Source organism: Mastomys coucha, unplaced genomic scaffold (genome assembly GCF_008632895.1).
Source record: "Mastomys coucha isolate ucsf_1 unplaced genomic scaffold, UCSF_Mcou_1 pScaffold13, whole genome shotgun sequence".
NCBI lineage: Eukaryota > Metazoa > Chordata > Mammalia > Rodentia > Muridae > Mastomys > Mastomys coucha.
In genome coordinates this window covers 27,919,940-27,935,020 of record NW_022196895.1, presented here as the reverse complement: position 1 = coordinate 27,935,020, position 15,081 = coordinate 27,919,940, and the positions used below count along the sequence as shown (strand labels likewise).

The window sequence follows — 15,081 nt, the reverse complement described above, 5'->3', positions numbered from 1 at the left end:
TTCTCAAATCACGAGTACCCCTGAACAGAGTCTGGAGAGAGGAGCCTGCCACCTCCTCCCATCGTCACCCTGAAGCCCTCTGCCTCATGCACTAAGCACCCTCTGTGCCTATCTTGTTGGCCTCTGTCCTAGGTGAGAATTCCAGTAGCCCCACTGTGTGACAGCCGGCCCTGCCTTTGCCACACACAGGGCCAGGACTGGGCACCTACCCACAGTTGGAGCAGCTGAAGTGGTCCGGGTGGTAGGGATCATTCTTGAACATGAGGGGCTGTTCATCGATGGCGAGGTGGCACCGCTGGCAGATGAATTTGCCCAGGCCCTTGGCCTTCTCGCGGTTGTGGCAAGGCCGGCAGAGGTGCCTGTGGGAGGTAAGAGGAATGTCAGGGAGAACGATCCTTTTACCTCTGCCTCTCCCCAGAACAGCCCAGCCGTCTCCTGAGAAAGCAAGACTAGAGCCCTGCTTGTGCCTTCAGCAGCAGCTGGGTAGCAAAGGGAACAAGCTCACGATTATGAAAAGCAAGTTTCCCACTCACGAGGAGTGAAAGGCAGGGAAGGATTCTGAAAGGGATGCTCTCCCACACTCAGTAAATGCCTGTGGGCCAGGTAAGATGGCTCAGCAGGTAATGGCACTTGCTACCAACCCTAGTAACGTGAGTTTGAACCCCAACACCCATATGCTGGAAAGCATACCCATACATTAGGATGCCTGTATTGGCCATCTTTGGGATGTATGTGTCTTTTCCAAGGCTTCCTGAGCCTAGGACGTTGTCTGATACAGAAGGGACATTTAGCCGCTATTTGTTGAAAGGCTGGTTTTACTTTTCATGTGTCTTTTAGTGCAAGCCAGGGAATGTGAGCCTTAGACCATCACAATGCATGGCGGGGTGGCCAAATCCACGCAGGCCCCATTCACCCCTCCCTTTGGAGTCTGCCGGATGAAGATGCCCCCCACCCCTGACACTCACAAGCACTTTCTGTCTTTACAGACAAGAAGAGCTGTGTCGCACGGAGGCTCCTGAACCCAGTCACTGTCATCACAGAGTCCCTTTTTGTGACGACTTCAGTCATTTTCTGATTCTGCTCCTTGCCCTGAGCAACAGCTGTGGTCTTAACAGAGAAGGAAATCAACACAGGTTCTGTTTCCTCATCATTGAGGGTGCAAGGAATTTAGATTCAGGGTCCTCAGTCAAAGATGTACACAACCCATCCAATGTCCCTCGATCCCCACTGCCAGCTTGGCACTCCAATAGTATAACCGTGCTGGGACTTGGCCCTCCTTCTCAAGCTCCACTGGCAACGCTCCACACCCACCTGGCCACTGGCCCTCTTAGTGTGCAGGTACATGTGTGTTATGCATACATATTTGTGTGGATTGTTGCACCTGTGCATGCAGATGTGTGTACAGGTGTGTGCGCAGGCGTTAAGGTCAGAGGTCAATCTCGGGTCAAACTTCAGTTGTTCCCTGTCTTACTTTTTTGACTCAGGGCTTCTCACTGAACATGGAACTAACTCACCATCTTGGCTAAATTAGCCAGTGGCTAAATTAGCTAGGGGATCTGCCTGTCTCTGTCTCCCCAGAACTCAGGCTATAGACACACGCCGCCACCATGCTAAGCTTTACACGAGTGCAAGGGGATCATCCTCAAAGTTTGTGTGCTTTCAGAGCATGACTGAGCCATCTCCCCAGCCCACACCATTAGCCCGTTTCACAGGCTTGTCACAGAGACTGAATGCCACTCAAGAACCCCCTAGCCAATTGGATCCCCTGCTACCTCTGTGTTCTTGGGAATTATGTCGCAGAGCATGACTCTCTTCTTGCCTCGGGTCTTAACTTACTAGCTTAGCCCGGTGCTAGAGGCCCAAGCAAGCTTTCTGCTGCTACTCGCTAAGGTGCTGACCGCACCTCCACTGGACCATGGATACTCGTCCTTGAGAAGTAGCTCAGGGTCAACATGTCGAACACGTGAGTGAAGGAGAGAGGCAGCACGCGTAATCTCTTTCAACAACAGGGCCAAGCAGAAGCTGTCTGGGCCAGTGTCTGAGCCCAAGTCCTCCTTCTCCACACCAGGCAGCAGATGTGACCTGTGGCTACAGCCTTCATTTCTGTGATCCTGTCCTCACCCAGGAATCTGTGACTTCACCCAAAGTACATGGACACAGCAGCCAAGGACACAGGTGTCATGCCCAGTCACCTGCTACAGCCAGCTCTCTCTGTCTGTTTCTCCCTCACAGTCATGCACGGTCTTATTTCCCATGACTCCATGCTAAAGTTTGCAGCTCCTCCTTAAAATTAATACAACATTCAAGCAATACCCAAAGAATTATGCTTCAAAACCATATAAGATGGAGTGGCTCTCACACCACAGTTCAGGGGGCTAAGGCAGGAGGATCATGAGTTTGAGCCAGCCTCGTCTAAACAGTGAGACCCTGTGTCAGAATCCAGGGGCTAGATGGATAGTTCAGTTAATGGATGGCTTGGGTTTTGTAAACATAAAGTCCTGAATTCAATTCCCAGAATCCAAACTTCAAAAAAATTGGACATGGGCCATTCAGGTGGCTCAGCAGGTAAAGGTGCTTGCCGTAGAGTCTAACACCTGAGTTCCATCCCTAGGACCCATACGGTGAAAGGAGGCAACCAACTTTTTGTTTTTGTTTTTGTTTTTGTTTTGTTTTTAAAGATAGGGTTTCTCTGTATAGCCCTGGCTGTCCTGGAACTCACTCTGTAGACCAGGCTGGCCTTGAACTCAGAAATCCACCTGCCTCTGCCTCGCAAGTGCTGGGATTAAAGGCATGAGCCACCACTGCCTGGCTCAAAAACCAACTCTTAATGTCCTCTGATTTCAATCACATGCCAGGCACACAGACAAGTAGTCATAGTATGTTGTTTGTAAAAGCAGGGCAAGGTGATATATGTTTATAACCTTGATGATGGGAGGAGGGGACAGATGGGGGACAGATGGGTTTCTGGGGTTCACTAGAGGCCAGGAAAAGACCCTGTCTCAAAAAAAATCAACAAAAAAGGGCTGGTGGTGGACGGTATTTAAAAACAACATCTGAGGTTGACCTCCCGCCTCCACACTCACTGCATAAACACATGAACACACACAAACACACATACATACACAGACATACACACACACACACACACAGAGAGAGAGAGAGAGAGAGAGAGAGAGAGAGAGAGAGAGAGAGAGAGAGAAGAAATGTGAAGCACATACATAGCTCAGCTCCCTAAAATTCTACTGCAGAATTGTAAAATTATCAGTGTCCTTGAAGCCACCACAGGAACAGAAAGCCTATGGTGAGCTGACAATGTAATGCAAGACCCAGTATGCACAAGGCCCTCAAATCAATTCTAAGCACCAGAAAAATGAAAAAAAAAAAAAAGTATGTGAGCCCAAGAGTGCTCTGGTCAGGGCAGTAAATTTCATGCTCAGCAGTGTGAGCCAACACCCACTCTTGCTTGCAAGAGCAGCAAGTGCTCTTAATCACAGAGCCATCTTTCCAGCCTATATATTTTTACTATTTTTAATTTTATTTTTATTTTTACGCATGTATGTTTGTGAGTGCACATCATGTGTATGCATGCCCATGAAAGTCAGAAGGTATCAGAGCCCTTGGAGCCTGACTATAAGAAGTTGTAAACCCCAAATATGATGCTAGGAACAGAACCAGGTCCCCTGGAAGAACAGCAAGTACTCTTAACTATTGAGCAATCTCTCCAGCCTCACCCCCTTGTTTTTAGCAACAGCATGTCCCACGGGCCTGGAACTCACTGATTTGGCTACGACAGCTGGCTGGGAGCCCCAAGGTCCTGCCTGTCTCCCCCTCCCGGTGCTGAAAGCATAGGCAGATGCTACCACACCAAGATTTTTCACATGAGTTTTGGGATCCAAACACTGGCCTTATTGCTTCCGAGGAAAACATTTGAGTTGCCCACAAGTTACTCGGACACATCCTAGCTCCTGAGCGACCTCAAGGTGTCTACCTCTCTAAGATGTCCTTATGAAGTAGGATGTCTTTATGAGCTTCCTCACCACCTAGACACCCATCCGAGTTTCCTGCTTTATGTACACATGTGTACCCCACACACTCATACACACATGCACACATGCATATACACATGCACACATGCATGCACGCACACACGTACACCAAGAAAAAGGTAAAGTTGAGTGTAAGAATTCTCCTGTCAAAATGCAGCAGGCAAACAGAACAAAACAAATGCACATAGCCTGGTGTCTATGGTGACATGTGCTGGGGTTTAGGGCCAGGCTTTACCACTTGCTAGAGTTTTTCTGGGGGATGTGGGGGAGGGAGTAACTTCACTTCTCTTATCTTTGGCTTCTTCAACTGTCGAATGCAGTGAAATTCCCAGTCACATGATGCTATAGGAAAAGACAAAATGACAATACCATTGGGCAGTATGTCCTCTCCAGATATTTAACCACACATAACTGTAAATGTTTTGTATTATGTTTTGGGGACAGGGTCTCCTGTAACTCAGGCTGGCTTCTTTACACTCACTATGTAGTCGAAGATGATGTTGAATCTCTCATCTTCCTGCCTCTGTTTCCCCAGTGCCGTGACTATAGATAGGTAGATGCACCACCGCAGTTTATGCAGCATGGAGGATGGAACCCGGGGCTTTTCAGTCAAGCTGGACAAGCACTACAAACAACTGAGCTATGACCCCAACCGTAACTTCAAAAATTTTAGCTGGAAAATGTTAAGTCTTTGGAAACCAACAATGCTGGTTGGGCTGCATGGTATGGCTGCTCTATCAGTGATGTCAGCCATGGTATCACTTCCACGAGTCCCGAACAACACCCACACGTCCCAGCTTGGAGTCACCCCAGCAGGAGCAAGCCTTGGTCGGGGAGCCACTGAGGCCTTCCTGCTGGCCATCCTCTGCTGGGAGGCCCTCCCAGGCAAGAGCCTGCTGGGCTGAGCTGCAGCCCCACAGCACAGACAGCACCCCCATTATAAGGCGCTTGCAGCTGTGCAGGGCTCTACATAAAGGCCATGATTTATTCCATACACCCGAACGGGGCCTAATTATACAGGACAGGACACAAGGACCCTACAGCAAGTGTCTGAAAGAATCCCCTCTCATCTAACCCAAGACTCCTCAGCTTCAACCCTGGCATGCATAACAACCCCCCCCAACCCCCTACCCCAGCCCAGTAAGCTTGGGATCCTGGCCCGTTGCCATGGTAGCTGACCCCTCCCTATCCCCCTACTAGTAGAAAATCATCCCCTTCTGAAATGTCCTGTTGTGTCTGTCAACTCTCACCAAAGACCCCCACCCGGCCCAGCCCTTGCCCACTCCCAGGCTCCCAGGACAGTCACACACTTGGCCTCTGTGAATACGCAGTGGCCTGCCTGGGGGATGGGGGTATGTACAATCTGAGGACACACTGGAATATTCAGTAATGTGCTCCGTGGAAGCAGACCCAGCTGGAGGAGCAGCCTACCCCACAAAGGACCCCTCAGGAATGAAGCAGCTTTTCAGGTTCAGAGGCGCTGTGGACTCTCCTGCTCTCCTTAAATAGTCAAGCCTTCCTCCTACAGCTGCGAGGAGTCCACCTGGAGCACCACCTGGAGCACCACCCACCACCAGCTCACAGCTTACCTGCTTCCCCCAGTCTCCTATCCTTACCTTCCTGGGTCATCTGCAAGAGGTAAGGGGCAGGGGAGGGCAGGGAGGGGCAGAGAGCCGCAGGAGACTGGCTGCAGGTGGCACAGTAGAGGCTCCTTGCAGTCACACGGGGGGCCTGAGCCATTTAACAATTCCCACAAATCCTGAAGTTCTTGTTCTTCAGAATTCTTATTGTATTTTTAAAATCATGGCTTCATGTAGCCTAGGTTAGTCTTGAACTCTCTTTATAATGGAGAATGACCCTGACCTCCTCGCCCTCCTGCTTTCGAGTGTTGGAGTGTTGGGATTACAGCCACTTGCCATCACAGCTAGTTTATGTGCTGGGGATCAAATCCAGGGCCTCATGCACACCAGGCAAGCACTCTACCACCTAAGATACATCCCCAAACCCCAAGTCTTACTTTTTGAGCAAAGGGTTATGCATTTTTGACTTATTCAGAGCCCCCCAAGTAAAGTAGCCAGTCCTGGAAATGCCCCCACAAAGGATAACGGCAACTCCAGTGCATGTTGTGTGAGCCACACACCACACGCTCCGGGCACAGTGCCTCCCTGCCCACCCCACCCCCCAAGGTGAGACTGTGTCCTGAAAGATGCAGGACTCTCACACCCCAACTTGAGCTGGGAAGGGACTCCCTGCTGGTCTAAGGCCCTGGCAAAGATTTCCTAAACCCAGGTCTCACCCAGAAAAGTTGGTCACAATGGAGTTGACCAGCTATGTGTGGAAAACTCCAGAGACCCAGGGGCTCTCAGGAGCTGTGATAGAGCCCTGCTGGCAAGCTCAGTGATACATTGTTCATAGCAGACCAGGCTAGCAGGTGGGGGAGGCCCTGGGACTCAGAGGGAGCAGGCTCACCAAGGAAGCCAACACTAACGGGCTGGTGGGTGCCAAGCACGAGGCTCTCTTAGCAACAGCTCCCACTTAACTCACCTATGGGGAGTGCGTTGAAGGGACCCCCACAATGCTACCTCTGCCCTGGGCTGGGATTAGAAAAGAAAAGAAGGGTGCTCCCTGCCTTCACAAGCCCAGACCGTCAAACTTGCTTCCCTTTTCCTCCAGCCCTAACTCCACCCTCTAGGGCTGAGGGAGTGACTGGGCACAGGGCAGAAAGGTAGCTTCCAGGTTCTGAGTTTGACAGCAATTTCCCCAGGCCCTCCTCACTCTAGAGGAAAATCAAGCCTCCGTTGGAGTTGACCTGTGACTGAAGTTCAAGCTTCTGAGGCTCAGACAACTCCAATAGACACAAAAAAATCCATCAGACACGGGAGTTCCCCTGGGTACTTCATCAGTTATGTCAAACTTAGAATAGCTATGTTCCCCCCAAGTTAGTGACAGGAGACTCTGAGGGCATCAGAGATCCTGCCTCTCACTTTGGGGATGTATCCTGGGATCCTGTAAAGTGTTCCTGCATCCCCTAGAACTCTGTCCCCCTTGTTCTGCCTTTAGCCACAGGATGGCTGGTCTGGAGGCAGCCCTACCAAGTCTGACCGACAACTCCTCCCTGGCTTACTCAGAGGACTGCGGACAAGAGACTCCCCTGGAGAATATGCTCTTCGCCTGCTTCTACCTTCTAGACTTCATCCTAGCCTTTGTGGGAAATGCCCTAGCCCTGTGGCTTTTCATCTGGGACCACAAGTCAGGCACTCCAGCCAACGTGTTTCTGATGCACCTGGCTGTGGCCGACTTGTCCTGCGTGCTGGTCCTGCCTACCCGGTTGGTTTATCACTTCTCTGGGAATCACTGGCCATTTGGGGAAATCCCATGCCGACTCACTGGCTTCCTCTTCTACCTGAATATGTACGCCAGCATCTACTTCCTCACCTGCATCAGCGCTGACCGGTTCCTGGCCATTGTGCACCCGGTCAAGTCCCTCAAGCTTCGAAGACCTCTCTATGCCCACCTGGCCTGCGCCTTCCTGTGGATCGTGGTGGCCGTGGCTATGGCCCCACTGTTAGTCAGCCCACAGACTGTGCAGACCAACCACACAGTAGTCTGCCTGCAGCTGTACCGGGAGAAGGCCTCCCATCATGCCCTGGCATCCTTGGCTGTAGCTTTTACCTTCCCGTTCATCACCACAGTCACCTGCTACCTGCTGATCATTCGCAGCCTGCGCCAGGGCCCCCGTATAGAGAAACACCTCAAGAACAAAGCCGTCCGCATGATTGCTATGGTTCTGGCCATCTTCCTGATCTGCTTTGTGCCCTACCACATCCATCGCTCAGTCTACGTGCTTCACTACCGTGGTGGTGGGACGTCATGCACCGCTCAGCGAGCCCTGGCCCTGGGGAACCGGATCACCTCCTGCCTCACCAGCCTCAACGGGGCCCTGGATCCTGTCATGTACTTCTTTGTGGCTGAGAAGTTCCGCCATGCCTTATGCAACTTGCTCTGCAGCAAACGGCTCACGGGTCCACCTCCCAGCTTCGAAGGGAAAACCAACGAGAGCTCCCTGAGTGCCCGATCCGAGCTGTGAGCCTCGGGGAGTTCCTGTCACCAGGCCAGCTGGAGACTGTTGCAGGAAGACCAGCTACCAACTGGCACATGCTACCAGAGCCAGCTAAAGAAGTCTATCTTCCCCAACTATTCCTGAGCAAACAGACGGAAACGTCAGGAGTTCTCACCCTGCTCCAAGGCCTCAACTGCAAGGCCATCCAGTCTGAGCAAATCCATCAAGAGGGAGGGCTAACTACAGGGATGCCCTGCCCACCCCTCCACAGGACTGGGTTGGCCTGGCTTCTGTACAGCTCCCAGACACTCAGTGACTTCACTGGTGCTAAATTGGGAAGAGAGCCACAGGGACATTTCTGGAACAATGGGAATCTTTCTTCTCTACTCAATTTCTAGCCTCTTTCATACTACAGATGCCCACAGAAACAAAGCCCTACAGAATAGCCCAGAAAGCAAGCTGCCCAAGGCCCAGGAGAAGAGGCGGCACAAATGTCAATGGAACTAGATGGATGTTTAATATTTCCTTTGAAGTGTATGGTATATCGAATATATGCTTAAGGTACCTTTGCCCCATGATCTCTGTCTGGGTTTAGGGGACACAGACTCTAGTGATAGCCATATGTGAGTATATTTCAGACTGGCTGCTTGTGAACCCAGCAAATACAGTTCTGGACTCTGTCCCTCCTGTTGACAGAGGGCGCAAGACCCAGACAGGAAGGACAGTCTCGTGAGAAGCTGGAGAGTCTCTGGAAGTAGGCACACCATGTCCTCACACCTGCCTCAAGCAGGCACTGTCCAGAGCTTCTCAGTAGAATGTGGCCTAGTCAGGCATATGGCATGGACAGCCATCAGAGCCCACTGCAGGCAGGGAGCCTGATGTATGGTCTTGTCTCCAGCTCCACCCAGAAGGGACGTCCTGAGCCCCACTCCCTCCTAAGAGGCTTCTGCCACTCTGACTGCCTGGCTCTGAGCTGTTGAACTTGTCAGTGTGTGGTGACCACTCTTAACGTGTCCCTTTTTTGTACTTGTTTGTAATTCTTTTGACCCCAAAGGGTCGTGGCCCATAGGTTGAGAAATTGGTCCAAATTCTTTGTCAGACTGCCCAAGGTTATTGTCTCATAGGATAGGAAGTCTTTAGTTTAGCTACGTCCCTGATTTAGTTTTTATTTTAAGTTAAAAATTCCTTAGTTTTTCATTCCTGGTACCATTACCATAATTTACAGGGCAATATACCTGATATAAACATAACTGAGTCTTAAGATGGAGGAAATCATCATGCTGGTTCAACATGACACACGATAGATATCCCTCCCCTGAAATTCTCACCCCTTCCACCCAAGAATGACTGAGTAGGGCAACACCTCCCTTGTGGTTCTGGTAGCCTTGTAGCATGCCTGCCCAGGCAGACCTGAAGCTATGCAAGCATGCAGTTCTAAGTGCCATTCTAGGTTAAGGGGGCTCTCAAACGTACCCCCAGCTGCACCTTGCCTTTCACTAGAGAAACCCTAAGATGGCCCTGATGCTCAGCACTGTTCTTATCCAGGGCCAGTCTGTCCACCCCCATGGACCCTCACCAAGACAACCTGCCGAAGGCAAGACCGTGCCAGCCAGGACCAGCACGAGGCCATGTGCCTCTTCGATGGAAGAGCAAAGGGAGAAGATCACCACAGGCTGTGACAGGAGGGATAGAGGGGGCAAAGACCCAGACAGGAAGGACAGTCTCGTGGGAGACTGGAGGGTCTCTGGAAGTCAGCACTGCCTTTCCTGGCACAGGGAATGCAAAAGCAGACATGGGTCAGAGGAGGAGAAGTTTGCAGCTCTTTGGGGGACTTGTTGTGTTAGAATTTCAAATGGAGATGCCACACCGGTAGGAGACTTGAGCAAAGGGAACATCTGCAGTGGATCCCTGGATGGTCCAGAGGTGCCATTAAGAGGCCCAAGATGTCATCTTCAAAGGTAGACATGGACGTGGGCCTAAAGAGCACCTCTGTGCTGAGAGAGAGGCTGAGGCACAACACAGAAATCTCACTGAGAGTGGATGTGAGGGCCCGGTTGTGAGCGTGCTCGGAGGTCAAGGCTTGGCCCAAGTCATAGAGAAGTTGTGCTGGGGAGGGCTTTGGGGCACAAAGGTGTTGCTGGGTGCTCCCCCAAAGCTTTCCCAAGTGGGTGGGAGATAAGCTCATAGCTACTGGGAAGGTGTAGAGCCCATAGTGAGGGAGGCAGGGGTGAGAAGAAAGAGTGAGGCCTCCTGGAAGGGGAACTGGCAGAGTACCAGTGAGGCTTACAGTCCTGAATTTGGAGTAAATTGGGCAACCTGGTCCAGCCGCGTGAGTTCAGGGAGGAAGGCAGGACAGATGGAATTAGCAGGGTGTGGTAGCGGTAGGTGGGGTGTCAGGGGTAATTGGGATTTGTCAGCTTAAAATTCCTCATCCATCCATTGCTACTCAATGCCCTCAAGTCTGGTGTCCCCAAAGGACCCACCCCTTGCCCAGAGAGAGCTCCGTCTGTGCTTACTCTCCTGCTTCCATCTTTATCCATACACTGGGGGCTGTGTTCTCCCTCTAGCAGGGGTAGGAGAGGGCCCACATCCAGATCAGCAGAGGATGCCACAGAGCCTACTAGGCAAGACCGCAGCACTTAGAGTGGGGACAAGAGGTCCTCCTCTCTGTCCACGACTGCAGCGGGCTCACCTGCCGGCGTTCTTCACAAAGCCCAGGTCAGCCAGCTCCACGTCACACAGCTCACAGCGGAAGCAACCCGGATGCCAGTTGGCGTTCATGGCCTTGATCACTCGGCCAATGACAAACTCACCTGGAAGAGGAGAGACCTTAGCTGTCACGGCGCTCTCCCCACCCTTCAGCACCTTCCACGTCCTATGTACCCAGTGTTCTTCCCTGTTCAGCCTTGTCCAAGCACCCCTCGTTTAGGGGCCTGAAGACAATGCTCAGGAAGACAGGAAAAGTCCCCAGGAGAAGGGATGCCAGTACTCCCTGTTACCCCACTGGTCCCCTTCCCGCTTGCTAAGTGCTGTCACCAGCTCTTACCACAGAATCCGCAGCATGGAGCAAACAGCATTTGGAAGTCATGTTCGCAGTACTTCCGGCCCTCAAACTGCAAATGGGGGGGGCACAGAAGAAAGACATGCAAGTCATTCTGCATCTCTACAAGCCTTTGCTCCCTAACAAGTAGCAGTGGTCTGGGGTCCTGAGAAGGGAAGCTTCAAAAGCTAGCTGGAGCAGGGGGCTAGCCCATGTGGTTTAGCAGAGTGCCAAGTGGGGGTTTCAGAGATACTGATGGTCCGAGGCCAGCTCGTGGGGATTCTGTGTCTGCTGAGGGAGAGGGGACCTGTGGGTCCTGACCACAGGCCAAGCTGAGGTGGGAGCCGGGGCTGGGAAAGGATGGGTCAAACTTTGAGTTATCTGTGCTACTTTGTCCTCCATGTCTGACCAGCTCAGTTCCTCCAGAGACTACAAAAGACCCAAAGAGGAAAGATGGAGGAAAGAATTCCCCAGGGAGGGCCTGGGGAATTGGGGGTGACAAAGAAAAAGCACAGCAGTGCTTCAGTCAGCCACTGTCCTGTATTGTCCTCAAGAAATGACCAAAGCTTGCCTTGCCTTTCTCTCCCTGTAATAATTTGCTTTCTTACAAAAAATGTGGGACTGGGGATGTAGCTCAGTTTATAGAGTACTTGCCTACCATGCACAGAGGTCTGGGTTCGGTTTACAGAACTGTATAAAATGGGCTACCATAGTGCACTTCTGTCATCTCAGCTCTGGGGGATGGGAGCAGGACGCACTGGAAGCTCAAAGTCATCTTTGATAACTTCCTTCCCCTAAAGTCACATGTGGCTCTCCGCTGTGAGCCAGAGGGGAGGCAGAGGCTTAAGCTGGCTCAGCAGCAAATCTCCCAAACAACCTACTGTGCTAGGTAGGCTTGGCTGTGGTCTAAAAGCCCTCACAGAGCTCCGCCCAGCCCTCGGATGCCTCTCCGATCAGCATCTCTCTGGAGCCTGGAAGGTGACAGGAGATCCTCATCTGACTCCACATCCCCATCAGTCAAATCAGTGATGCCAACAGCTCACAGGAGAGCACAACCCCCTCGAGCTCTGGTCCCTGTCCACTGTAGCACAGCGGAGTGACAGCCAGTGTTTAACCAGCTCTGGGGGAGGTAACAGAGGCCTTGCCTCTGGGTCTGCTAGATGTGGTGGTGAAAATCTTACTGTCAGACTGATGTCGCCACACAGACAAAAATAATCTCTGATGCATAAACCTGAAGGTCTAACAAATAACGGAAAGTCGAATATCTTATTACTTGTTATCATCATTTTCAATAAAGTACTATATTGATGTACATTGACATGGTTTGCTATATGCCTGTGTTTATGTGTATATGTGTATATCCCCCTTGTTGAGGCAGGGTCTCTCACCAGCCTGTGGCTCACCAAATAGGCTAACTGACTGGCCTGTGAGCTTCAGGGATCCCCCTTGCTCTTCTTTCCCAATGCTGGGGCTACAGCACAAGCCACCAAGCACTGCTTTTTGACATTAGCTTCTAGAACTAGAAGTCCACAGGTAAGAGATGGACTAACGTCCTGCGGGAAACTCAGCTTTGCAGCCTCAGAGCCTGGCCAGGTCACAGAGCAGCCACAGGCCCTCCAAGAACAGGCTACCTACCACCCAGAACCTCCTTACCTCGTAGAAGAGCCCCTCGGGAAATGGCCGGAAGCACTGTGCACACACAAAGCAGTGCTCATGGTAGAGCTCCCCATTGCTGTTGACAATGCGCTCTGTGGGGGCAAACCGGGCCTGGCAGCGCTGGCACAGGGCATCGGCCAAACACTCAGACATGTTGCTAGAGGGGATAGGAGGAAAAGGAGATCAGCACTGGACAGCAGGCTGGCAGAGCAGGTCTAGGGACACACCCCTGATGAAAGGTTCAGGTGAATCCAGCCTTTAAGGGCAACAAACATGGCACATACATAAAACATGAAATGTTGTATGTGTATGTACACGTGTATGGGGTGGTACATATGTAAGTCAGAGAATCTTCTCAGCTGTTGTTCCTCGGACACCATCCACTTTTTAAATTTATTTTATTTTTTTCTTTATATCTTGCTCACTTCCCCCCCTCCCAGTCATTCCCTCCCATAATCCTTCCCCCATCCCTCCATCACCTTCTTCTCTGAGCAGGTAGAGGAACCCCTGAGAATCCCCCCACCCTGGCATTTCAAGTCTCTGTGAGGCTAGGCACTTCCTCTCCCACTGAAGCCAGACAAGGCAGTCTAGCTAGAAGAACATATCCCACATCCAGGCAACAGCTTTTGGGATAGCCCCTGCTCTGGTTGTTCGGGACCCACCTAAAGACCAAGCTGCACATCTGCTACTTATGTGTCGGGAGGCCTAGGCTCATGTATGCTCTTTGGTTGTCGGTTTAGACTCTGAGAGCCCCAAGCAACACCAGTGCCCGACACTATTAATGATGCTCTGCTTTACTTGCACACAGTAGGAGCATGTTGTCCTCTGAGAGATTTGGGGAGATACAGACACCCACAGCCAAACAGTGGATGGAGCTTGAGGACTTTTATGAAAGAAAGAATAGGAGGAAGGATAGGAACTCCATAGGAAGACCAACAGAGTCAACTAACCTGGCCCATCTACATTTTTTTTTTTTTTGTGGCAACATCTCTCACTGACCTGGAAATCACCAAGTAGGGCTAAGCTGGCTGACTAACAGCGCTCCCCACAGTGCTGGGGGCATAAGCACATATCTTCACACCTGGCTGCTCCACCGTAACCCACATGCCCTGACAAGACATGTACGGGTCAGTTTTTGTCAATTTAACACAGACTAGAAACACCTGGGAAGAGGGACTCTCCTCTGAGGAGTTGCCTCCATTAAGCTGGCCTGTGGGCATGTATAGGGCGCATTTTTCTGAATTCGTGGCTCATGTGTGAGGTCCTGGGTCTTTAAGAAAGCGGCTGAGCAAGCCATTGGGGGGGGGGCAAGCCAGTGAGCAGCTTTCCTCAATGCTTCCTGCCTCCGCTCCTCCGTTCCAGCCCCGATCTCCTTCAATGATAGATTGTGACCCTGTATGTAAGTCCAATAAACCCCTTCTTCCTTAAGTTGCTTTTGGTCAGCGTGTTCTGTGACAACAACAGAAGGCAAACTATGACTGTGAGCAAAGCAAATCCTCCCTCTCTTGAACAGTATTTCTGTCATGGTGACAATACCTAGCCTGTGCACTGAAGTCCTGTGAACTTTCGTTCCCTCGTCTGTAAAATGGGTCCAGTATCAGCTGTCTCCAAAAGGCAATGTCTGCAGAAGTGTCCGTGTCATACCCAAGCTGTTCCCCTTGGGTATTTGCTGTGTGTCTGCACTATTTCAAACACTCGCCAGGTTTGGGGTTCAGCAAGCACAGCCTCCTTCAACCCCAGCTTCCACCCCTGGGACCATTTGGCCTGTCTCTCTGGTCCCCTCAGCCTCAGAGGTCAGCAGGCTGCACAGAATAAACAGGGTTTGACACAAAGACAGCCCTACTCCTTGCAACGTCAATCCCAGGAAAGCATCACTCTGCCTTGGACGAGGTGCTGAGGATGTAGCTCAGTCGGTAGAGCATTTGCTGACGTGCAAGAAAGCCAGGGACTAGATCCTTAGGCTGCATCATACAGTGTATGGTGGTGCACTCCTGTAACCCCAGCACTGGGGCAGGGGAGGCTGAGGGACAAAGGCCATCATCACCTACCTGAAATACACGAGACCCTGTCCAAAGGGGAAAGGAAGAAAGTAAAGGAAAAGAGAGAGGCGAGGCGGGAAAGAGAAAGGGGACATATTTCTTCCCAAATCCCTAAAATCCATCCAAAACCTGTTGGGGTCAATAGCTTCCTGAGGAGCCTTTACCCCTTTTGGTTCAGCAGCATGGCTCCTTTTTTTTTTTTTAAATCAAGAGCATCAGCCGGGCGGTGGTGGCTCACAC

The 15,081-nt window shown here is 51.4% G+C and overlaps 2 protein-coding genes across 5 annotated transcripts in view; one reads left to right on the top strand and one right to left on the bottom strand.

Moving 5' to 3' along the window:
* Lims2 (LIM zinc finger domain containing 2) overlaps nucleotides 1-15,081 on the bottom strand; it is a 30,701-nt gene that overhangs the window by 4,104 nt on the left and 11,516 nt on the right. For 3 of the 4 annotated variants that reach the window (XM_031365225.1, XM_031365224.1, XM_031365223.1), the window contains exons 2-5: nucleotides 12,800-12,959; nucleotides 11,153-11,219; nucleotides 10,799-10,919; nucleotides 210-359 (exon numbers count right to left, since the gene is read on the bottom strand). In XM_031365225.1, the coding sequence (XP_031221085.1) occupies nucleotides 210-359; nucleotides 10,799-10,919; nucleotides 11,153-11,219; nucleotides 12,800-12,955 (494 nt within the window). In that variant the 5' untranslated portion in view covers nucleotides 12,956-12,959. Of the gene's footprint in view, nucleotides 1-209; nucleotides 360-6,342; nucleotides 6,524-10,798; nucleotides 10,920-11,152; nucleotides 11,220-12,799; nucleotides 12,960-15,081 lie in introns of those variants that run through there. The other variant, XM_031365226.1, reaches the window with a different exon arrangement.
* Nucleotides 5,262-12,466, top strand: Gpr17 (G protein-coupled receptor 17). The gene is made up of 2 exons (XM_031365227.1): nucleotides 5,262-5,684; nucleotides 7,107-12,466. The coding sequence occupies exon 2, from the start codon at nucleotides 7,114-7,116 to the stop codon at nucleotides 8,131-8,133; it is 1,020 nt and encodes a 339-aa protein (XP_031221087.1). The 5' UTR covers nucleotides 5,262-5,684; nucleotides 7,107-7,113; the 3' UTR covers nucleotides 8,134-12,466.